Source organism: Mastigoproctus giganteus, chromosome 6 (assembly GCF_048544385.1).
Source record: "Mastigoproctus giganteus isolate SK-2022 chromosome 6, ASM4854438v1, whole genome shotgun sequence".
NCBI classification, from domain to species: domain Eukaryota; kingdom Metazoa; phylum Arthropoda; class Arachnida; order Uropygi; family Thelyphonidae; genus Mastigoproctus; species Mastigoproctus giganteus.
The window spans coordinates 159468944-159494154 of NC_143580.1; the positions used below are offsets into that span (position 1 = coordinate 159468944).

A 25211-nucleotide genomic window follows, 5' to 3' on the forward strand; every position below is an offset into this window, starting at 1 on the left:
TTTGTATATTCTATGATTACTTCCCTGAGCACTTCCCATTTAGCATTTGTTTGCATTTGTTAACATTATTCAGTCCCACTGAAAAGAACTGAAAAACTGTGTAAAATCAATATAATTGTTGCAAAAGTAAAATCCAGTCCTTTACCATTCTTTTCCCATCCCATGAATTTTACTTTTCTGCCAATGCTTCTCCCTAGAACAATAACCCTTACGTGGTATAAGAAGCTTTATAGATTACTTTGTACATTATTTTGTAGAATACATCAAAGCATTCTATGATAACATCCCTGAACACTTTCCATCTGGCATTCATTTGCATTTGTTAACAATATTATTCAGTCCAAATGAGAAGAATTTAAAAATTGTTTAAAACTATTGAAATAACTTTTGCAAAAGCAAAATCCATTCATTTTTACTCTTGACAGTAGTTGTATCTATAAATCTTACATCAATAAACCATAATCACTGCTATACAGTAGTTCCCATACCTGAAGATTCTCAATATATGAAGAGTCACTGCTGATAATCAGAAAAGAACTTCTGCTTTCTTTCTTTTATTTCCTCTCTAACATACTGGTCTAGAAAATAATTATCCAGTAAATCAATAAGTGTTTGCTACTGGCATGGAATAGAATTTGAAAACTCCAACTGATATTTTGGAAAGTTAAAATTCCTCATAATAAGACATTATGATTTATTAACTTTTTTTTTTTTTTTTGTATAGTTATTCATTATACTCATCATCAACTGGTCAGTAATGCTCTTGTTGTTTACTAAATGCTTAGCATCAGCAGTGGCAAATGATGCAAGAAAGCAAGCTTATACAGCAATCAGCCAAAAAAAAAAAAAAAACTCAACACCTCCCAATACACCAATTCATTCACTCTAATTGGTTGTCTAGTTCTTCCATAAATTTATTTACATTATCAACCTCTACAACAATAGACAGAAGTTTCTTCCAACAATCAACCACTTGTTAGCATTACATTAGTAGAGGCATATGATACAAGAAAACAAGCTTATACAGCATCGCCCAAGAAAAAAATGCTTCCTATTTTACCCATCCACTCACTCCAAAATCTGTCCAATTCTTCCTTGAATTTATTTATTTATCAACTTCCACAACAACAGATGGAAGTTTATTCCAGCAATCAAAACAGTACCCACTGGCTAAGGGCAAATTTCTGCACATCTATTCTACAATTGTTTTTCCTCAGTTTGAGTTTATGCCCCTTCAGGTTCGTAATCTGAGCTAGAGGAAGAATCCCATCAGCATTGAGCCTACTCAAACCATTTAAGGCTGTATACACTCAATCAGATCACCTTGCCTAGTCTCCAGATGCTGCAATTTGCAGAAGTGAAACCTTTCTTGGAAAGATCACCCCTTTGTTCCCTTCACCAAAATTGTTGCCCTTCTCTGTACTCATTCTAGAAACTCTACATCCTTTCTAAAAAGAAGCCTCCAGACTGTACGCAGTACTGCCTTATACAAAGGGATAATCACCTCTTTATCACTGCTAGCAAAATTCCTGTACATCACTGACAAGACACCATGAGCTGCTCTGGCAGTGTATCTCAGAAAACTTCATATCTGACTGCACAATTACCCCCAGGTCTTTTGCACCTTAGAACAGAAGTTAAACTAAGAGGTCTATAATTACCCATGTCACCCTTTGTGAATTTGGGATATATTTGCACATCTCCAGTCCATGGGGAACTCCACTGAGTCCAAGGATGTTCTCATAATTATGGTTAAGGGTTTGCTTACTTCATTTGCCAACTCCTTTTATATAACTGGATCGATCCCATCCACCCCAAGTACCTTTCTAATGTTTAACTTCAACAATTTCGCTTCCACTTTCCTCTCAGTTATTACACAATCATTTAGCTCCCTGTTAGCGTTTGATAAGCTTCCACTTCCTTACAGAATCCCTCATGTGTGAATGTAGATGCAAAATACTTATTCAGTTTGTCAGCTACCTCAGCAGGATCATCAACAGTCAAACCATTGATATCAGTGGACCAATCTAATTTATCACCTTCCTTCCAGAGTTTATATAAGTAAAGAAATCTTTGCTGTTTTTCCTTTGCATCCTTTTCCAGAGATTTCTCGTAATCAGACTTCACTTGCCTAACCTCCTTTGTGACTTGATTACATCTACCATAGGCTTCTGTGTTGCCTGATAATTTATATGCATCTCACGCATTTTTCTTCTCTTCCACAAGTCCCAATAGTTCATCTGACATCCATTTAGACCTAAACCTCGAACAGTATTTCTTAGTTGGTATGAAAAGCCTAGTAGCTTCCAAAATTAATTCTTCGAATGTGTTCCATTTAGAATTTAGTAACATCATCAGTTGGTCCCATCTTAGTGAATACAAAAACTGTCTGAGACCACAAAAGTCACCTTTAGGAAGTAAAAACCCTTCCTTTTACCCCAGAAGGTAGTTACATCTTTAAGTAAATCCTCCATCAGTACAAAGTGAAAACTGCCAGCAAGCATTTCCTTTAACTGCAGATTTTTCTGCAGCTAAAGGAATAATTTTTTCTGCATGAATAATCACCGCCAATAATCAGATCAGGAGTATTACTCCCACTGGTTGCCTCTCGAACATGCTGCTGCAGAAAACAATCATCAAATAAAACCACCAAAGTCTTGCTAATGTGGAAGTGACCAACCCAGAAGTTCCAGTCAATATCTGGGAAATTAAAATCCCCCATTATAAGACATTCTGATTTACTTCCTCCCCACTCTTATTTCTTTGTACAGTTGTTCACTTTATTCATCAGAGTCATTAGGCCTATAACACAGTCCTACCCTCATTTTTGTTTTCTCAGTGCTTATTTCACACCAAACTGACTCAATATTGCACTGTCCACCCATGTCAGCTGGTGCACTTCCTTAGATTTTATGTGTTTCTTAACTAACAGCATGACCTTTCCTCCCTTTCCATCCTTTCTGTACACATTGTATTCCCCAAATTCCAATTCTGCATTCCTTAACTCTGTATGAAACCACGTCTCTGGTATCACGACAATATGTGCCTTTGATGTCTTGACCAGCACTTCAAATTCATCAAATTTATTTACTATACTCCTAGCATCAGTGCACATGCAAGCATACAAGCACCTGTTCTTACTTTTAGTTACCCTAACATAGCCCTTCTGAGTGGATTCCAGTTATTTGGACCACCGGTTAATCGGGGCAGCCGTTTATTTGGGACAAATCTTAAAAAACAGAAACTAATGGAGAAAATAGTCAGGGTTTACTTCGCTTAATTGGGGCAGGAGACCGCAGCACTGGAGATTACCCTACGATTGTCTCCGATGGTACCACGCGGTTTGGTCGAAATTCTGGAGGTCACAACCATAAAACAATTAGCAGTCACCTGTTTATTGGGCTTTTCTGTTAGTGAAATCTATCATAAACGGACAGTAAATCTTATTGAATTTGCAATAATACTGACAGCTATAATTCAATGGGTTATTATGGTGAAATGTGTTTACACTTCCATGAAATCTTCAATCATATAAAAAAATTAATTTTCAGATTCTCTCTTCATTCCTATTTTTAAAGCTTTGTAACTCGTTACTCCGTTCTCACTTGGGCATATCGTGTTACTTGCAATTTGTGTGTGCCGTGTTCTTTGTTATTGATTGCTTATCTTTTTACTGTTTTAAATTTTAACCCCCACCCACAAATGTCAGTGAACAGAAATGTCAACTAGTTAGTATGTACATATTACAGTATGTATTAATTATTCCGATTATCATGTATATTCTTCTGATTATCACTTATTTAATTGGTAAGGTAATAAAGAGTAAATTTGTGCTTAATATATCTTTGCTTTTATAGCCTGTGGATAATATTCCTCCTATTTTTGTTAATTATAATCGCTGTTTAATAGAATTAAAATTCAATTCACAAATGTGATCACAATGACCGGCGCTTACTACACATCGTATAGTGAACGGTACACTTTACTATGGTGAGTTCGTCATAATGTGATTTGATTGTACAGTGAATCAAATTGTAAAAGGGGGGTACATTGTATTTCTAACTATTTACGTGAAACTTTGGATAATTGGGGCAGCCGCTTAATCGGGCCAAAATGCACTAGTCCCGATGTGTCCCAAATAACCGGAATGGACTGTATTTACTTGTTCCATGATGACTCCGAGCAAGACTGCTGCTCATTCCAATAGAAGCAGTGCAAGAATCACTTTCACCTCTTCCTGCAGCTACTGCTCATTCCAATAGAAGCAGTGCAACAATCACTTTCACCTCTTCCTGCGGCTACTATTAATCTATTAGTCTGTGATTCCCTCCCCAAGCTAGCAGTTTTCCAACCCACCTAATGCTGCCTTGACAGCATCAGCAAATATTCTTGCACCCTTTTTTTTTCACCTCTTCCTGCAGCTACTGCTCATTCCAATAGAAGCAGTGCAACAATCACTTTCACCTCTTCCTGCGGCTACTATTAATAGTTCTTGCACCCTTTCGATTTAAGTGTATCCCATTTCTGTAAAAACAGTATCTCCTGTTAACAAGCACAGACCACACTGAAAAAATTCTATCCCATGAGCCTTGCACAAGCTATCCACGGCAGAATTGATTGAAAAGGCTCTCATCATATACTCCCTTCTATCGTGTCTGGGAAGAATTGCAGATACTTTCAAATTTAACCCTAACTTTTTTTTCCACCAGTGACCTATACTTGTTAAGTAAGTCTGCAGATCTCCTACTCTTAATGTCATTAGTGCTAATATGTACAACAATATCACCTTTTGTGCCCTTAAAAGATATCCACCCTACAATGTCATCAACTTTTGCCCCCTGTCATACATACCATGGTCCTATTCCAACTATCCTTTTTGCACAATATATTTTCTATTTCCCTGATAATTAAGTCACAGACAATAACTAGCTCCAGTGGGACCTGCACATTCTGCCTTGGGAGTTGTTGCTGTTGTCTAATGATGAAGTGCAAGCTCTGATGCTGATGTGGGCAGCTGAGAGCTTGATGGGCCCCCATTTTAATTCCTTTAAGGACATTTACTCTACTCTTCAAACTCTCATCGAAGTCCATCAGAACACCAAGTTGACACACACACACACACACACACACACACACACACACACACACACACACATCCTTGGTTAGATCATATTCTGTTCCAGAAAGATCTGCAAACATTTCACAAGTTGCACATTTTTTAGACTGTAATGCATTGGAGATTCTTTAATGCATCAGCTACTTTGTGCCCATTGCTTTGCTGCTGTAGTGTGGGGCATGATTTCCATTTAAATACAATTTAATAAACAATGCAATATTATACATATTATACAAAAAATATTATACATAAGTATAATATTTTTTACTGTATGTATTAAATTATACATTTATAATTTATGTGTATATATACATATAAATTATGCATGCACATAAATTATACATAATTATAAAAAATTATACATAATTCTAAAAAATATATACATAATTATACATAAATTATACATAAAGTTCATAAATTATACACATCTTATATGGTTCATTTGAAGTTCCCTTATATTTTCTGATATATTATTTATAAAACAAAACAATGCTCTTATATATTACTTATAACACAAAAAAAAATCTTTTTTTGATTTGTTAATAAGTGATTATACAGAACATCATCATAAGCAGCCACTTACATGGCAAAACAGAATACATTTTCCTCTGGGTTCACAAAAGTTTCATATACACGATTATCAAGAAAAGATGAAACATCTTTGAATGCCTATATTTTCTGATAATACTGTGCTGGCAGTGGTCAGTTCTTGTCATTAAACTTGAAAGATTCATAACAACTGCAATAAATACAGAAACTCGTGCTCCTCCGGTAACACATGCTGAGAGTCATGATCCTGGTGGTATTATTTAAGGATGTATAGTGGCTGTAAATTTCCACTATTGACAAAGGAGGTGGTCATCTTTGAAAGCTTTAGCGTTGCTTTTATTGCTTTTTAACTCCATAGTTTTATCCTTGTACTCTATTTTTATATTAAATATACAGTTTTCTCCTGTGGTTAATTTAATTTTATTTTGTTAAAGTGTTTGCCTTTGCCAGGAGTTGATCTATTTATTGCGGTTATTATGAGTCATTATTTTCCCAACCCCTGAGGCCTATTTGAAGGGGAGGAAGAGAAAACTTGAAAGACATGAGTTCATTTACTGGTTAGATGCACCCTAATGGGCAAATCCTGAAAAAATGAATGGTGTACACTGCTGAGCAGCATGTTTTTTGTGTAAAAAGGTTTTATGAAACTGGCAGATTTTTTTCTTATTTTGACTTTATAGTGAAATGACAGCATGAGATTATTGTCACAAATAAAATCTAAATCTAAATTTCATTATAAAAAGATAAATTCTTAAATGAATGTTTAAAAAAAATAAATAAAAACCCAGTTTCTTTTTCTTTTCATTTATTATTTGATGTAGTAATAGCTTCTACATTTATATATGTATAATTTGATTCAGTTTTCAACTTCTGGATCTGAATTCCAGCAGCTTTCTTCAATTTCAGCTTGTGCAAGCCTCACATTGTCTGTTATCTTTTCTTGATTACCCTGTATATGATGCTAAATAAAAATTAGAAGTTGTGAGAATAAGAAAATTATAAAAGCAAACCTGCAAGACTTGTACGTTTAAGTTCATCGTTTTTCTTCTTGGTTCTTTTAATTGCTTCTTTAATTTCTTTGTTCTGATATAAATCAACAACTTCTTGTTGTACTGAAGTTCCTGCAACATCAGCCATTTTTATATACTCTGCAAAAGTTAAATCCAGATCTTCTTTTACGTGACTTGATGCATAAGAGGTAATCTAAAAATCATATATGATAAAAGATAACAAAAAATCAAAACTCAAAAGACAGTTGCTACAATTTAGATATTTCACTAACACTGCTCAAAACTAATTTCAAATCTTTTATTTATCTATATCTTAAAAATTATATAAATTTTGATGCTGAAAGTGCTTCTGCTCATAATGCAAGATAAAGGTGCTACTCAAAAATCTTTTGGGTTTTCAATTTCATTTTTAGAAGCAAAGTCGCAGGGAGAAAATTCCAGAGAATAATGGAGAGGTGGAGGACCACAGACATTCAATTCTTGAACAGAAACTGTCAGATGGGGGTGGTGTGAGTCTTAAGAAACTGCCTGAATGTTTATACTTTTCGTAGAGCATCTTCAAAGGCTGGTCATAACATGGCATGTGCTTCTGAAGTTGTTTTACTAGGCTTGAAGAAAATTTGATGTAAATTCTACTCTTAACTACTCACTTCACAATACAGTAGAACGTCAGTTATCCGAAATAAATTTGAAAGGCTGATCTACGTACGTGCAGTAAGTGCGGGTTATAGTGATCACGTTTGCAAAGTGAATTTTGATTCTAATAAGCGAAAGATCGAGTTTACTACCCGTTTATAACAGTTGTACAAACAAAAAGCCCAATAAACTGAAAACTGCAAATTTTTTTTATTGTTTTATGGTTGTGACCTCTAGAATTCTATGTGACCTTCAGAGATGTGCTTTAGAAAAATATCATAGAGACCTGGCTTTTCTCGGAAACCACGAATGAATTTCAGATTAGTTCAGCTCCAGATTCTGTGCGATTTATTATTTTTTTCAATTTTTTACAGTAAAATTTGAACGAAATGAAAATGCGCAGTTTTAACATTGCAACATAAAAAAAAATTATTAATAGAATTAGAAAAGGTGAAATTTTAGGAAATCTCCCCAAAGGGTTTATTTAATGTGGGAACTTCAACAATTTACGACATCGGAAAAAATTCCAATGCTATAACAGAATTTGTGTTGATTATGGATAGTGAGAGGATCTAGAAGATAAAAGATGATGTCAAAATCTGAAAATGCCACTTTAGAGAGAGTACACTTTATTTGTGGTTTCATCTGAAAATGCCACGTTAGAGAGAGTGCACTTTATTTGTGGTTTCTTCAGAAGTGCAGTTTAGATGAACCAGTGTCTGGCCCAATGTTGTGGGAAAAAGCATTGGATTTTAATCGAAAATTAAGAGGTAATGAAGATTTTAAGGCAAGCAGGGATTGGCTGAAAAATGTTAAACTGAGACACAGTATACATGAACTAGATATTCAAGGCTAGAAACTTTCTGCAGATGAATTGGCAGTGGTGTCCTTTGAAAAGTAAGTTTGCTTCAGTTATAGCAAATTACAAGAAAGAAAACATTTATAATGTTGATGAGATGGGTTTATTATGGAAAGCATTACAGAGAAAAACCCTAGTCACTAAAAGAAAAATGCCTGCACTAGGTTTTAAGATGAGAAAAGAGCAAGTTACAATTGCTATGTGTGTAAATGCTATTGGGATGCACAGATTGTCCGTGCTTGTCATTGGTAAGTCAAAAAAATCATAAAAATGCCTGGATGGATGTTTATGTTTTCCGAGATTGGTTTATAATTTTTTAATTTAATTAATCTTAATTATTTAATTTAATTTAATTGTAAGGTAAGATTAAATTTATTTGGCTATCCGGAAAAGATCTGACATCAATTATTACGGAATAATTGATTCCGTAACAATTCCTAACAAAACACAGAATTGTGTATGATGTCACAAATTACTCTGACACCTGGCTGTAAAAATTCTTATTATTACAGTAGCATTTGTATGTGACCATTATCATAACTTTTGGGTACTATCTTATATTCATAAATATTCCTTAAATGAATCTGCATATATGAACAAACATGCATGTTCTAATTTGATAGCACATAATTCAACATACTATCAAATAATTTCACATAATTCAATGATATGCATATTCATTACAGATTTTTGAAGGGAAACTAAGAATAAAAACAAAAAAATATATTTAAAAATGAAAATGACAAAAGAAAGAATTCTGAAATAACTTATTCTGAGAGCTATGGTTAAATGATTTAATTAAATATCAAGACTAAGCACTTGGATAAAAACAAGAAAATGCTGCCCCACTTTAACTTAAGTACTACTCTACAAGAAAAAAGAGGTCGCATAATGAATCACTTGCTGATGTGATTCTTTATGCACCCTCTGAAAGCAGGCATCTGCATGTGATTGCTTCCCATTTTCTATCACGACAAGGCCCTGAAAGGATGTTTCAAGGCAGGAACGAAAGCAACAAATGCTAGTTGTTGAGAATGGCTAACCCAGTTTCACTTGAAAATAAATTCAAGTCCAATCATGCTAATGAATAGATCTAAATTTGAATTTTTCCAAATAACAGAGCCACTATACTAATGTTATGGCTCCATGATACAAATTGTTTCTCCAGAAAACATATTTAAAATTCAATTATTATTGAAAATAAAGAAATTAAAATCAGTTAAAGCTTTTTACAGTAACCCTTCAGGAGAATGAGAAAAATGGTCATTAGATTGGAAGATCATTATTATATCGATAGTGCATATAAGCAGCAAAAGAAAAAGGAAAATTTAAACATATAATGTAATTCTACTAATACAATATAAGATAATCTAATTCAGAACATGTACTACTGTATTAAACAATAAAAATGAAGAGTGCACATTTTGCATCGATTGTATGTTGTAGTAAGATTAATTTATAAATTACGCGTGTGCACACAAGTTAGTGCAATTGCATCATTTCTGTACGTAGCCAACTACTTAAGTAGTAATAAATTGGCATCATTAAGTATATCTCATATTGTGAATACCTTCACAAGTTACCACGACATTGCACTACCTCGAATAAATTAACCCTGGGGGCTCACATCTGGTGAGTATGGGCTTGGCACACCCAGGGTCCTGAGCTGGATATCATCATTCTTCTCTTTCTTGGTGATTCCCTTGGTTGGTTGATTGTTGTTGGGTTTTTTGGCACAAAAGCAACTTTGGCCATATTGCACCTATCTATTAATGTTTAGTGACAACGACGTTTATATTTCTTAAATATGATTTATATCTGGTCAAAATATCCTATTAATTTGAAATAAGTAAATATATTTTCAATGGTGGAGTTATCGCCTAGGATTTGTGATAAGGTCAGAGAATCTTGGAAATTAACAGGGAGATGGAAGGCTGATTGTTGCGCCATGTGGTATTGTGGACATTCTATAAGGAAATGTTTTACAGTGAGTTGACAAGAACAGTGAAGGCATTCTGGAGGATTTGCTTTGTGAGTAAATAATTATACGTAAGATGTGTATGTCCAATGCATAGTCTGGATATAATGAATTCATGCCAATTCTTGCGAAGACTCGATTTCCATAGCTGTAGTTCATGTTTTATTTGAAACAGTTTATTGTTTGATTCATTTTGTCACATTTGTGACCATTGATTGTGGAGAAACTGTTTTATAATAGGTCTGTAATCGGTATATGGAACTTTGTAAAGCCTTTGGTTTGTGTTTGTAGGATTCTTTGCTGCTCGATCAGCTCTTTCATTACCTTCAATGCCTGTATGTCCTGAGATCCAACAGAATTTTACTTGCCTCATTTTGTTTTTAAGTTTCACAAGGTGAGCTTGTATCTGATAGAGAAAGGGATGTGATGGAGAGCATGTATTGCACTTAATGAATCTGTGTATATGAGATGTTTTAGAAGAGGGGAAGAAGCTATGTATTTTAAGGCCATTTGTAGGGCAAATAGTTCAGCAGAATAGCTACTGCATTGGTTTGGAAGTTGTTGTGGAAGAACAGTGTGTGGAAAGACCACTGCAGCAACTTTGGTGTCTGTTTTAGAGCCGTCTGTATATATATATGAAGGTATTCCGGGAACTGTGATGCATAGGCTGCATGCATCTGTTTTATGTTGACATTTGCCAGAGTGCTTTTCCCCCATTGTTGAAAATAAGTGTGACAGTTTGGCATGAAAGTGTGCCATGATGGAATACTTATGCTATTATCCTCATGTACATTTTCAAAGCTTAGGCCCATTTTGAGATTGTTTCTTCTAGTCGTATTCCGGCTGGTTTATTTACTGTGGGTTTATTGCTGTAGAGAATTTCCCACTGTGGATTGAAAAGATACTGCCAAGTAGGATGATGAGGAAAACTTCAGATTTTAATTGCATAGTTTAATAGCAGCATTTGCCTCCGGAGATATAATGAGGGCTCATGAGTCTCTGCATATACGCTTTGGTGATGTTCTGTATGCACCTAAAGAGATTCGTAAGGTGCTATGATGTATGGAATCAAGTGTCATTTGATTCCATACGTCATAGCAGACCAAACTTGGTCTGCAGAGCTATACACAGGGGCCCCATAGTCAAGTCTTGATCTGATTATAGCATGGTATAGGTGAAGAAGTGTGAACCGATCTGCCTCCCCACTTCATTGCAGAAAGAACTCTGAGAATATTTAGTTTTTTTGACAGGTTGTTCGGAAGTATTTGATATGTTCCAAAATGTTAAGTTTTTTTTATCAAGAATCAGGCCAAGGAAACATATACTATTTGCTAGAGGTATCAGCTGGTTTTCTAGTTTTATTTCTGGATCTGGATGCATTTTTCGTTTTCTACAGAAGTGTATGGGTATTGTTTTTTGTTGTGATAATCTGATATTCTATTTTGTTCACTGCGCTTTGTAATTGTCTTTCTATCATGTTCATGTTTTGTGAATGGCACGAAATAGTAACATCATCTGCATAAAGGAAAGTTTCAACTGTTTTTGGCAGGTCTTTTTTAATGAGAGTTTATTTTGATGGTAAATAAGGTTGCACTCAGCACTGAGCCTTGGGGTACTCCTTCTTCCTGTGTGTATATTTGTGACAGATTGTTTTGATATTTTACCTGGAAGGTTCTAACTTTCAGAAAGTTTTTTACCAAGAGTGGTACGTTTCCTTGCAAACCAATACTATGGAGATCTTTAAGAATGCCGTATCACCAGGTAGTATCAAAGGCCTTTTCTATATCAAGACTGATCATTATTAGATGCTCATTCCTTAGAAAAACATTGCGGATATTTGCTTCTGCTTTTATCATGGGGTCCAGAGATGATCCGTTTTTACGAAATCTGTATTGATTTATGTTAAGTACGTTATATGTTTCCAGAAACCAGATTAATCTGCTGTTCACCATTTTCTCGAGGATTTTCCCAAGACAACTTGTTAGTGCTATTGGTCGATAATTTGTAGGGATCGTATGATCTTTGCCAGGTTTAGGTAAGGCAATTATAAGGGAGTGAAGCCAGGAATTTGGATAGTAGTTTTCCATATAAATTCTATTGTATAGCATAAGCAATGCCTTTAGAGATTTTTGATTAAGTTGTTGGATCATTTCATAGTGAACTCCATAAGGTCCTGCTGCACTCTTCCTAGACTTAGCCAGAACTTTTTGTAATTCTTCTATGTTGAAAGGTTGGTTATATGGGAGTTGTTGGTTGGTATTAAAATTTAGTCTGTATTTTTCAGCTACAGTTTTCGTGTTCTGAAAAGATAGAGTATATGTCGATACTGCTGATATATTTGCAAAAGTAGTTGCCAGTAAGTTTGCGATTTCCTTGGGGTTGGGTTATCTCCTGCCCATTCCAGATTATTAGTGGAGTTGGAACTGAAAGAAATTTCCCATTTAGTTTTCTGATTTTGTTCCATATGACACGGGTATCTGTATTTTTGTTAATTGTGGAGGCAAAATATATCCATGATTCCTTTCTACTTTTATGCTGGAGATATCTAGCTTTGGCTCTGGCCTTTTTAAAATTTAGGAGATTGATGAAAATGAGATATTTTTGGAAGAGATTCCAAGCTTTATTCTTCTCTCTCTGTTGGCAATACTGCATTCTTCAGTCCACCATGCTGTGTCATGTTTATGGTATTTTCCAGATGACCGAGGAACTGTAGCTTCAGCTGCTATTAAAATTTGGTTTGTGGCATGAGATGTAGCATTGTCTATGGGCTGAGTGGTGATTATTTGTTCGTCTATTGCTGCAGTTGTTTTGTATTTAGTCCAGTCAGCTTTATGGAATCTCCATCTTTTTTGGCCATCGTGATGTGCAACATCATTTGTTAGTATTTTGCAGTAATGGTCGCTATTTAGTGGATTATTCAATATTGACCATTCAATCAATGGATATAGGACAGGTGAACATATGGATATGTCAATTCCAGTGGGCAAATGGATGTATGTCTCAGTAAGAGGTTTTGCTCTCCTTAAGAGAGCAAAACCTCTCTTAAGGAGAGAGAGAGGTTTTGCTCTTCCAGTAATTTCTCTATCAATTTACCACGTTTGTCTTGGTGACGGGATCCCCACATGGCATGGTGACTATTTAAATCTCCCATGATACAGACTGGAGGTAGAGCTGGGTTACTAACTGTTCCAATTCTGAAAGAGAAAATTCTTGATTTGGAGGGGAGGGGGAGGTAGAGTGAGACCAGTGAGAAAGTAAATTGTATTGAGACTCGAACTGCAACTGCTTCCAGAACACTTGGTATTTGGAGGTGTTTACACGGAATTTTGGAATCAATTAAGATTGCAACTCCACCATGAGCTCCTCCGGAAAATCGTCGGTCTTGTCTATAGGTACCGTAGTGGTTTACTGCTGCGTTTATTTGTGGAGTTAGGTTAGTTTCTTGAAGGCAGATGCCTACCAGGTGATATTTATCAATTAGGTTGCGAATGTCATCAAGGTTACTGCGGAAACCTCAACAATTCCACTGTATTATTGTGTCCATTATATTGGCTTTGTGTTTGTATTTGTTTCTGACTTTTTACGAGTGGGGGTCTGCTTGGATCGCTCAGGCTTTTTCTCTTTTCTGGGGAAGATTGGGCGAACTTCCATCTCTTCCTCAGCATGTATCTCTAAGATTGGTTCTTCTGGTTGTTATTTGGTTTTTTTTAGGGGCATTAGCAACTAAGGCCATATTGCTCCGTGAATATGCAGTGGTCATTCCCTGACCTTTCCGCATCCTCCATATTTGGTGGTGATGGACTCGAACCCCGGTCTAATCAAGAAACGTGCTGCGCACTGCTGCTCCTTCCCACCTGGCTACAGAGGCACCTGGTTTTTCTGGGACTTCTTTTTCATATGTATCCATATGATCATGGGCAGGGAGTTTGTCATCTATATCTATGTTTTTAGTATTTATGGTTGGCCGTGACATAGAAGGCATTGTTGGCAGAATTGTAACAGGTGTATTTATGGCTTGATTAGAAGCTGAGATTGAAGATGATTTTGCTGATGGAGCTAGAATTGAGCAAGCCCAATCAGAAATAGAGATGTTTGGTGGGACTGTTTGGTTTGAACTGAAGTGGTAGTGGTGGTAACAGTAGTTATCTGTTTATGCTGTTGGACAGTTGCTGCATGTGAGCGTGTTATTGTAATTAGTGATATTTGTTTCTTTGCCTCAGGGTAGGAGACTTTGTGCTCGGTTTTATACTTCTGAATCTTTTTTTTTTCTTTTTTCCATGTTTCACAGTCTTTGGAGTAAGTGGAATGGTTGCCTCTACAGTTTGGACACTGTAAGGTTTGTGCAGAGCATTCAGTATGGATATGGTCTTTAGATCCGCATGAAGCACATACAGCAGTCCCTCGACATACTGTCTGTGAATGCCGAAATTTTTGACATTTATAACATCTGATTGGGTTCGGTATATACGGTCGGACATGACAGTTCAAGTATCCGGCTTTTACAGATGTTGGTGGGTTTGGCAAGTTGAAAGTTAGTATAATGTTTCTGGTTGGAAGTAGTGAACTATCCTTTTTGATTAGTATTCAATGTTGAATAACATTCAACATTGAATACTAATCAACTTTTTACCTGAATAACATTTTGTTCTGAAAGCTCTTGTTTAATTTCTTCCTCAGATACATGTAGAAGATCCCATTCTGTTACAACTCCTTTTGAGTAGTTTAAAGTGGCATGAGGTGACACTTCTATGGGAGTTCCTCCAAGTGTTTTCAATTTAAGTAGCTTGTCAGAATGCTTGGATTGTGTTGTTTCAACATGCAGGTCGCCTGATTTTAGTCTGCGAACCATTTTTGGTGAGCCAGCGGCATTCTCTAAACTTTTTTGGATCAGAAAAGGAGAAAGCTTGCCGACTGGCTGGTCAGTCAAAGAATGTATTATGAGGAAATGAGGCCAGATATTCTGGTCTGTATCCTTCTTTTGTCTCTTTGCAAAGGAAGGGTTGTAATCTTCCTGCTCTCTAGAATGTGATGGGGCATTGATGCCACAAGAGTCAGTATTGGCATGGTCCATCTTTGATCCTTTTAGCCCTTGGCAGAGAGAGAGAGATTTTTCTGCCAAGATTTCCAGCCCCCGCCATGGGGAGGCAGGAGCAGTGCCTGGTGTGACCAAGCGAAGAGTAGTAGGGATTAGTAATATACTATGGGAAAATAAAGAAAGGTGGCTTTCCTTCCTTGCTCTGTACAGGGACTTTTGTTACGAGAGCTGTTATAAAATAAATAGATTTTTTAACGATAAGGACAAAGAGGAACTGTAAATCGCTTTCTGGAAATCGCACTGGAAGTACAGAGAAATCGCTTAGTCACAATCGCTTGGCACCCGGGGCCATGATTTCCTTCTACCTCTCTCTCTCTCTCAGGGTAACTCAGGAATTTTTTTTTTTTTTTTGGCTGGTGCAGCATAAGCTTCAGGCTTCCTTGCACCATATAGCTAACAATAATAATAATAATAATAATAATAATAATAATAATAAGTAATGCTTCACCATAGGAGAAGACTATTGTTACTTATTCTCAGTGGATACCATCACCATACGGCATCGTTTTGGAGCTTATTGGCTCCTTGTCAGTGGGTAGGTAGGTAGGTACTGCTCAGTATGTGCATTAATTAATTGATTATTATATACAACAGTACATATGTACAGTATCTATGTAGACACATACCAATGCCTAACCAGAGAGGGAAATTGGTTTCAGTGGCAGAGCATGTTTTAAAAGAGAATTATGAAGGTGCTTGACAGTGGTTCATTCTCTTCCGCAGTTAGGCTGCACTTGCACTTGAAAAACACAACATACAAGTTCTAATCCTTGATGAATGTCCATCAGTGAAACTGTTTGCTCAACAATAGTAGGTTCCTCTTCTTACTACAAATTTTAGCATCCATTACTGCAATCTGCATCTTCAAACCTTTGGAGCTTCCTACTAATTACAGAGGAAGCTCCTCGTGCCAGGCATGTTTGCCACTAGAACAATAGTAATCCACTGTTTTTTTTTTTTCTCTTTTTTGGCCATCACATTTTTCACCTTCAAAAGTAAGTGTTTTATCTGGTAGCAATTAAAAAAAAAAAGGGAAAAAAAGTCCAGTTTCATCAGCATTGAAGATGTTGTAGTTGTATGTCAACAGAGTATTTTCTTTCATTTTGAAATGCAAATATTATAATAAAAAAGTAAAAAACATGATAGAATGGTAGAAATTTTTGGGTTGTTATAGTGAATTAATGAGTCTTTCAAGGTTATTATAATAAATGTAAAATAACATTAGATCTATGGAAATAGGCCGGGACCTACGATGTAGGTTGTTATAACATTCTGGGACAATAAAAAGAGAGTCACTATAAAGAGCTTTGTGTGTGTGTGTAGTGTGTGTAAATATATATATATATATATATACTCCACCTGATATACCTAATTGCCATAAATATCTTCCCAAAGGGTAAAATGCATAATTTAATGGAAATATGACAAATCATGCAAATGGCAATCATGACAACCAAACATACATTTTATTGCATTTACATGTACATTACACCTGATAGCTCAGCTCAACTCCCCTACCAAATACACAAATTCACTGATAATTACTTTTTTGTTTCTGTGCTTATATGAGAACCATCAGCAATAGTTGTGCCTTCTTCCAGTTACATAGCTCCCTGAGGAGCTGTTGTGGCCTCCAAGAAACTCCAACTGCATCAATGATGTGCTCTACGAGCGGCATCACAAAGTGTCATGCCCAGAAGTTCACCGATCCCATCCTTCCACCTAGTTGTAGATCTATCTCTGCACCTCTTCCCCTCGATTTTTCCTTCCATTACATTTTTCAACAGAAAGTTTTCCCTTTTTACTATAGGACCAAAAAACTTGAGTTTTCTTTTGTTGATGCTATGAAAAAGAATTTTAGTCCTGCCAATTTTATTCAATACCCACTCATTTGTTCTTTGATCCAAGTAAGAAATATGCAGCATTCTCCTGTAACACCACATTTCAAATGCCTCAATTTTCTTCCTGTCATCTCTTTTCAGATTCCATCCTTCACATTCATAAGTGGCAACTGGAAAAATTAACGAATCAATGATTCTCAGTTTTGTCTTTCTGGGCAGATCTTGATCAGTAACCAACATTTTAGCAATTGCCTGTGGTCTCTTTACATTGTTTGAGCAGTGACTATTTTTATTTATTTTTGATCCTAAGTAATCAAATTCACCAACTTCTTCAATACCTTGCCCATTAACCTTCACTTTATTAGACCCGAGATTATCACCAATCACCGTAATTTTAGTATGCCCATTAAAGTTCCTCGCGTCATTGACGGGATTGGAACCCAGGCCTTTTCCGCCCAGTGTGGGGAGGACAGTGATGATATCGCTATGCTACCCATGCAGATAATCTTGCGTAACACAGTATTTTTGAGCTTTTGTGCAGGGGAAACCCTGCTATTATGTTGGATGTAATTTTTCAACATTTACACTCTTTTTGAATACCCGCTGTTGACTCACTAGTCAAAAAAAAAATATTGAGAAATCCCTGTATTTTATTTTGTTGGGAAATCTGCGTGTTACCTTCTGTGCTATTGAATTTGTGTAAAAAAATCTAGATTTCAAAGTTTCATTACTATTAGATAGCAACACCAGGCCATCCAAAAGATTTAAGTCATCCAAAAGTTGAAGTTTTGTTCCTATCACCACAGTTGTACTAGGTTAATACAACTTCTTTCATTCAGTCATTAAATCAAGGCATTATATCTACCTTTAAAACTCATTCCATCAGAAAATCATTACAATGGATTTTGGAAAAAAATTGATTCCGAAACTATTGAAGTAATGGAGGCATGGAAGCATTTCTCAATTGTGTACTATATCAGAATCTGTAAATGAATAATTCATTTAATTCAGAAATAATTCTGTAAATGAATCAAAGTAACTTCAAGCTGGTCAAGACATCAAAGGCAGATGTTGTGATATCAGAGAAGTGGTGTCACACAGATATAAGGAATGCAAAATTCAAAACACACAAAATTTAAGGATGTGCATTCAGTTGACATGGGTGGACAGTGCAATCTTCAGTCAGTTTGGCGTGACATAAGCACTGGGAAAGCAAAAATATGAGTAGGAATGTGTTATAGGCCTAATGGCTTTGATGAGTACAATGAACAACTGTACAGAGAAATAGAGTAGGCCAATAAATCAGAATGTCATATAAGGGGGGATTTTAACTGTCCAGATAATGACTGTAACTTGTGGGTTGGTCAGGTGCACACTAGCAAGACCTTTTTGAATTTTTTGGACTGTTTTCGACAGCAGCATGTTCGAGAGGCAACCAGAGGGAATAATCGTCTTGATTTAATTATCAGCAGTGATTATCATGCATTAAGAATCTGCAGATTGTTTTTGTAGTTCGGTTTAACGACACAAGGGCTACTAAGGCCAAATTGTCTCCCTTCGTCGTTAATTGACAAAAAGCATATTGTTAGAGAGATTAAATTATATGCTTCTGTACAAACCAATATGTTTTAGATATAATAAAAGTTCTTCAATATTTGCTTCATTTCCTAAGATGCAAGATAAATCAGGTGATATATTCAATGTAGAGAGTGACTGAAAACTGACCGGATGGTTGAATGTAAGGGACAATCAACCAGGAAATGACGGACTGTAAGTTGCGTCTGACAGGATGAGCACTGTGGTGGGCTTTCACCCAATAATAGGAAGAGATGAGTATGGTGAGTGTATCCAATTCTGAATCTTGCCAGTACCACTTCCTCTCGTCTGTTTCTTCAGAAGCCAGACAGCCACAGCTTTGGATCTTCTTTTATCTGGTAAAGTTTATTGGTAGTGTCACTTTTCCAGGTCTGTGACCATTTATCGTAGCAGGCTTTGCGTATGACAGACTTAAAATCAGAGAAAGGAACCTGAGGATGTTGTGAGAGAGCGGAATGAGGATGTTTAGCAGCAGAAGTCAGCACTTTCATTTCCCGGAATGCCTGAATGGCCAGGGATCCAGCAAAAACTGATTGCCTGATTGGACACACTGCAAGTGAATAGCTGGGAATGAATCTGTTTCAATGTAGGGTGAGAAATGGAGGAATTCTTCCTTATGGCAGAGACAGCACTAAGAGAATCTGTGTAAATTATGGCAGATGAGATGGAAAGCTCAATTATCTTACTAAGTGCTAACTTAATGGCATATAATTCAGCTGTGAAGATGCTGCAAGCAAGCGGTAGTGTGGCTGAACTTGTACATAAAGGAAAAACTGCCACAGCACCTACCATACTCTCAGTTTTTGAACTATCCGTATAAATTTTACAGGCATGGTTGTTCATAGCATGAGCTGAATGTAACTGTCTGATATTGCAGAAAGGTATATTTTTCCCCCACTGGAGGAAGTGTGTATCTTGAGAGACAGACACATAAGTCCAAGGAGCAACAGGTCTAGTTGTGTCTTGGAAGATTTCATTTAAATTGACATTCCAAGTCTGAACAAGCTTTTTGATCCTGAGAGAGGCGGGTCTATTTTCATTTGGCTTGCTCTCATAGAAGGCTTCCCAATGAGTATTATAGAGATACTCCCAACTTGGGTGCGAGGGTAGACTCTGGATCTTAGCAGCATAGTGAAGCAGTAGTGTTTTTCTACACAGGTGTAATGGGGGATCATGAGCTTCAATATATAGACTTTGGATCGGAGAAGTCCTGAAAGCTCCCAGCGCAGTCCTCAGACCACTGTGATGGATCATATTTAGCCATTTTAAGTAGTGCTACTGGCAGAGTCATACACTGGACAACCATAATCTAACCGTGAATGGATTAAACTTCTATAGAGATGCAGCAAAGTACACCGATCAGCTCCCCATGACATAGATGAGACCGAACAAAGTATATTCAAATGCTTTAAGCAAGAAGTTCTCAAATAAGTGATGTGAGCTTGGAAATTTAGTTTGTGGTCTAATATTAGTCCAAGAAATTTAACGGTATTAACAAGCGGGATTGGAGTATTGTGTATTTGTAGTTCAGGTTTGGGATGGAGAGCTCACTTCTTGCAAAAGTGAGTGACAGTGCATTTCTTTTCTGACAGTCTGTAACCATTGAAGTCCAGGATTCTATTTTGGTTATGGCAAGTTGTAGCTGCCGTTCAATGGTATTCATACTTTGAGATTGACAGGAAATGGTAAGATCATCTGCATACATATAAGTTTGAACAGTTTTTGGGATATCTCGTGTCATGCTGCTAACTCGGATTGAAAACAGGGTTGGACTGAGTGTTGATCCCTGCGGGACTCCCTCTTCCTGAATGTGAGATGTAGAGAGGACGTTTTTGTATCGGACTTGAAAAGAGCGCAATTGCAGGAAATTCTGAATTATTTCTGGCAAATGATCCCTAAGCCCCAGATGGTAAAGGTCCATAATAATACCATGCTGCCATGTAGTATCAAATGCCTTTTCAAGATCTAAATTGACCATGACTAGATGTTGTTTCATGACAAAGGCATTTCGGATATGAGACTCGGCTTTAATGAGCACATCTAGGGTTGATCTATTTTTTCGAAAGCCATACTGGTGATCTGGAAGGAGATTCTCTGACTCCAGGATGTAGGCGAGCCTAGTATGAACCAATCTTTCGAAAATTTTTCCCATGCAGCTCGTAAGAGATATTGGCCTGTAGTTTTCAACACAGGAAGGATTTTCCTGGTTTTGGTAAGGCGATAATGAACGAATGGTGCCATGAAGTTGGATAGGCATTTTCAGAGAAGATCCGATTGTAAAAAATTAATAGGGTTCTCAAGTCTTCTCCAAGTAAATGCTTTAACATAATGTAATGAACTCCATCTGGACCTGCAGCACTATTGGAAGATCTGTTTAATGATTCTTGAAGTTCTATTAACGTAAACGGTTGGTTGTACGGGAATGTGCAGCGCGTGGAGAAGTTAATTTTATACTGTTCTGCACCTGCTTTGATGTTCTGGAAGGTGGAGGCATAGGTGGCAGAAGCTGAGATTTTTGCAAATGATTCTGCTAATGCATTTGCAACTTCTTCAGGAGTAGAAATGTCTTTCCCTTTCCAATGAAGTATCGGAGAGGGCAGCCGAGCAAATTTGCCATTTAGTGCCTGTATTCTTTTTCAGATGACTTGTGTGTCCATGTCTTTGGTAATGGTGGAGGCAAAAGCAATCCATGAATCCCATTTCGCTTTCCGCCTAACTTGTCTAGCTTTTGCTTTTAGTCTTTTAAAAGCAATTAGGTTACTAGTGGTGGGATACTTGCGGAAATGATTCCAGGCGCAGTTTTTTTCCTGTTTGGCAATTAAACAATCTGTATTCCACAAATGATTTCTGTATTTTCGATATGGTGTGGATTTTGGAATGGAGGCTGTCTTTCAACATAAAGTCTGTCTAAGCGTATCTGGGCAGAATAGCCACCCCAGTTTGCCTTTTTAAACTGCCAAGTGGATCGTTGGTCAGGATTTGAAGTTACCCCTGTTTGTAGCGAGCAAATAATTGGAAAGTGATCACTGTTGAAGGGATCGATTAATACCGACCATGTCATGATTAGAAATATGGATGGTGAACAAATTGACAAGTCTATTGCGGAAGCAGATTCGGTTGCTAAGTGGATGTAGGTAGGATATCCAGAATTTAATAAATTAAAATCATTATTATGCATGAATTCCTCCATCAATTTGCCTCTTATATCCATTGTGGCCGATCCCCACAATGGATGGTGTCCATTAAAGTCACCAAAAAGACAAATTGGAGTTGGGAGTTGTGCAATGAGGTTGTCAAGTTCTGAAAGCAGAAGTGGTACAGATGGCGGAATATAAATGGAAACAATGGTAAATGATGTACCAACTGCAAGGCGAGCTGCCACAGCTTCTAGGGTAGTTCTCAATTGGATCAGCCTGGATGGTATGTTAGCGTTAACAAGAATAGCAACTCCTCCATGTGCAGGTGATACTGAGTTCCTATCTCATCTGTAAATGGTATAACTTGAAAATTTTGGCAAAACTTGGGGTGACAAGAATGTTTCCTGTAAGCATACACCTATGGGATTAAATTGAGCTATTAAATCTCTTAAGTCATCAGAATGAGTGCTTAGTCCTCTGCAATTCCATTGTATGATCTTATTCATTATTTAGGTTTACCTGAGGGTGATTCATCTGACTATTTTTTTCCGGTCCTTTTTTTGAGAATGTGAGGCGTCCAGTTCCAGTATCCATGGTGTCATCTGCACGGAGTTCTAGAATAGGTTCCTCATTATCTAGCAGCTCATCTACATCCATGCGTTTGGAGGGAGATTCCGTTTTTTAGAGACGGATTCCGATTTTAATTGTTCTTTTCCAACTGGGACTGATGGGGTATGAGTAGGAATGCTGATTGGAGTATTTGTGGCTTCACTAGTTCTTTTTGGAGAATTTTCTTTCTCTGAGGTTGAAAGCGTAGATTTGAGCCAGTTCGCTAGAGAGGTGTTAGGTGGAACTGATACTTCTGTTTGAGCTGCAGTAGAAACGAAGTTCCGAGTGCGAGCTGCATAGGAACGACTACTAGGCAGGGTTGACATAACTTGTCTATGTGCCTCAGGAAAGGTGACTTTATTTTCTATTTTGTATTTTTGAATTTTCTTTCCTGTAATCCATAGCTCACATGTTAAAGCTGGGTGGCTTTCTTTGCAGTTTGGACAAACAGGGGTTTTGACAGAGCAATCCGCTTGAGTGTGATCTTTTGAGCCGCAGATGGGACATATGGCCTCACCACTACATGCCTGCTGCGAATGCCCATATTTCCGGCATTTGAAGAAGCGAACGGGATTCGGGATATATGGTCTAATACGACAATTCAAATAGCCAGCTTTAAATGAGGATGGTAAGTCGGGCGTACTGAATGTTAAAATGATGGATCTCGTTGGAGTGAGATTTCCATCTTTTTTTAGTCTGTTAGTTTGTTAGTTTGTTTGTTATTTGGTTTTTAGGAGCATTAGCAACTAAGGCCATATTGCTCCGGGGATATGCGGTGGTCATTCCCTGACCTTTTCGCATCCTCCGTATTTGGTGGTGACGGGCTCGAACCCCAGTCTAATCAAGAAGCGTGTGCTAAGCACTGCTGCTCCTTCCCACCCGGCTACGGAGGCGCCAGCTCTTTTTTAGTCATAATCCGTTTCACGTTTGTAACTTTTTGACTACTTAGTTCTTGAAGTAGCTCTTCTTCAGAGACTGTAATTAGGTCCCACTCACTGATTACACCCTTTGATGAATTTAAGGTTCTGTGTGGAGTAATTGATACTGTGAGCCCACAAAATGATGTTGTGTTTAAGAGCCGCTCAGAATGTTTAGCGGTGGCAATTTCAATGAGGAGATCTCCGGATTGTAGTCTTTTCACCATTTTTGGTGATCCAGTAATTGATTCCAAATATTTTTGAATCAAGAATGGTGATAATTTTCCTATAGGTTGGGAGGATAAAGAATGAATCACCAAGAAATTTGGTAATTCATCATGGCATTGAGGTTCCCTTCTAAGCCTTTTGGGGTCGGTTGTTGTCAGGAATTTCTCACCTTGAGCTTGGTAGCTCTAAAGGTGGATAACTATTCGTATCCGTGTTAGCTCCTTTTGGCCCTGGGGGTATATTTTTACTGCCCAGATTACCAGCCCCACCACAGGGAGGCAGGAGCAGTGCCGCTTGTGGCCAAGCGTATAGGTTAGTACAGTTAGTAAGATGAATTAAATTAAAGAAAAAGGTTCTTTCCTTCTTCTGAGCTCTTTTCTCAGTGCTTTTAACAAAGAAGGGCTGCTTAACAGAAAAGTTTAATAAGCAAGGGAGAAAACAAAAGAGAACCTAATCGCTTAGAGAAAAACGCTTTTCAATCTCACGAGAATCATTTGGCCATGGAAACACTTGGCACCCGGGGCAGAATCTACAGATAAAGGAACCACTAGGTGGAAGTGACCACAGTGTACGGATGTGGGATTTACTTAAAGATGTATCTACTATACAGAATGATGGATTAGAGAGATAGGAGCTTTTCCTGTTGATGTTTACAAGAATGTGGCTTACATGAGTCTGAAGTTATGCGTTCTTAAAACAACCTGTCATGGACATTTGTTTCATGTTTTTTGTATGCCCCTGTAGGTTTCATTATAAGGAGTGTGGGGGGGGGTCATGAGAGCTTCCAATCCTTGTTTAAATTTTACACTATGTTCCATCAAATAGCCCATTTCAAACACTCAACCAAAACCTTAGACATGTCCAAAAATCCTGGTGCCTTAGGTGACAGCTAAGGCTAATCTCTCTCTCTCTCTCTCTCTCTCTCTCTCTCTCTCTCTCTCTCTCTCTCCCCCCCCATGCTGCTATTCACTTTATTTGAGATCACTGAAACCCTCTCCTCCCACATCATGTGCAAACTTGTAATCTTCTGTAACTCTATCAATGAGATATATTTTGGTTCTTTTGCAACATCAGGTACTAGCTTTCTCTATCATTCATTCCAAGTCAGTGGTTTGATTTCATCTAGGGATTACTTTACAGCAGGCCCCCGTTATAACGCGGTTTGCTTTACGCTGATTCGCTATAATGCTGTTCTTATATTATAACCTGTATCTGACTATAACGCTGTCACAGATCACTATAACGTCTTTTACAGATTGCATTTTTGGCATATTTAATGAAATCGTTTCATTTGATTGAGTCGATATCTTGAAAATGAATAGCAAAACAACATTAAAACGTTTCCCACGCCGACTTGAGAAATTTTCCCACACTCAATGAAATTTTCTCGCACGCTAATTTAATTGCAGTACAGTCACTTGTTACGTAGTTCTGAGATCAACATTTTAAAAAGTGATCAAGTATATTGCTTGTAATATTTGCGTTATATGCATTTATCCAAAGTCTAGTCACACTCAGTACAGTATTAGACATTGCGTAATGGACAGTTTACTTGAACATTGTATCGTAATTAATGCAACCAACGCAGTTACATTTTAGAAGAGTTAATAATGGCCGATAAGAATGAAAAAGCAACATCT

The 25211-nt window shown here is 37.1% G+C and overlaps 1 protein-coding gene across 4 annotated transcripts in view; it reads right to left on the reverse strand.

Annotated features, from left to right (window-relative positions):
- The window catches only part of LOC150084697 (abscission/NoCut checkpoint regulator), a 169048-nt gene that overhangs the window by 84762 nt on the left and 59075 nt on the right, over positions 1 to 25211 (reverse strand). For all 4 annotated transcript variants that reach the window (XM_090375430.1, XM_090375432.1, XM_090375433.1 and 1 more), the window contains exon 5: positions 6676 to 6868. In XM_090375430.1, the coding sequence (XP_090231556.1) occupies positions 6676 to 6868 (193 nt within the window). The remainder of the gene's footprint in view (positions 1 to 6675; positions 6869 to 25211) is intronic.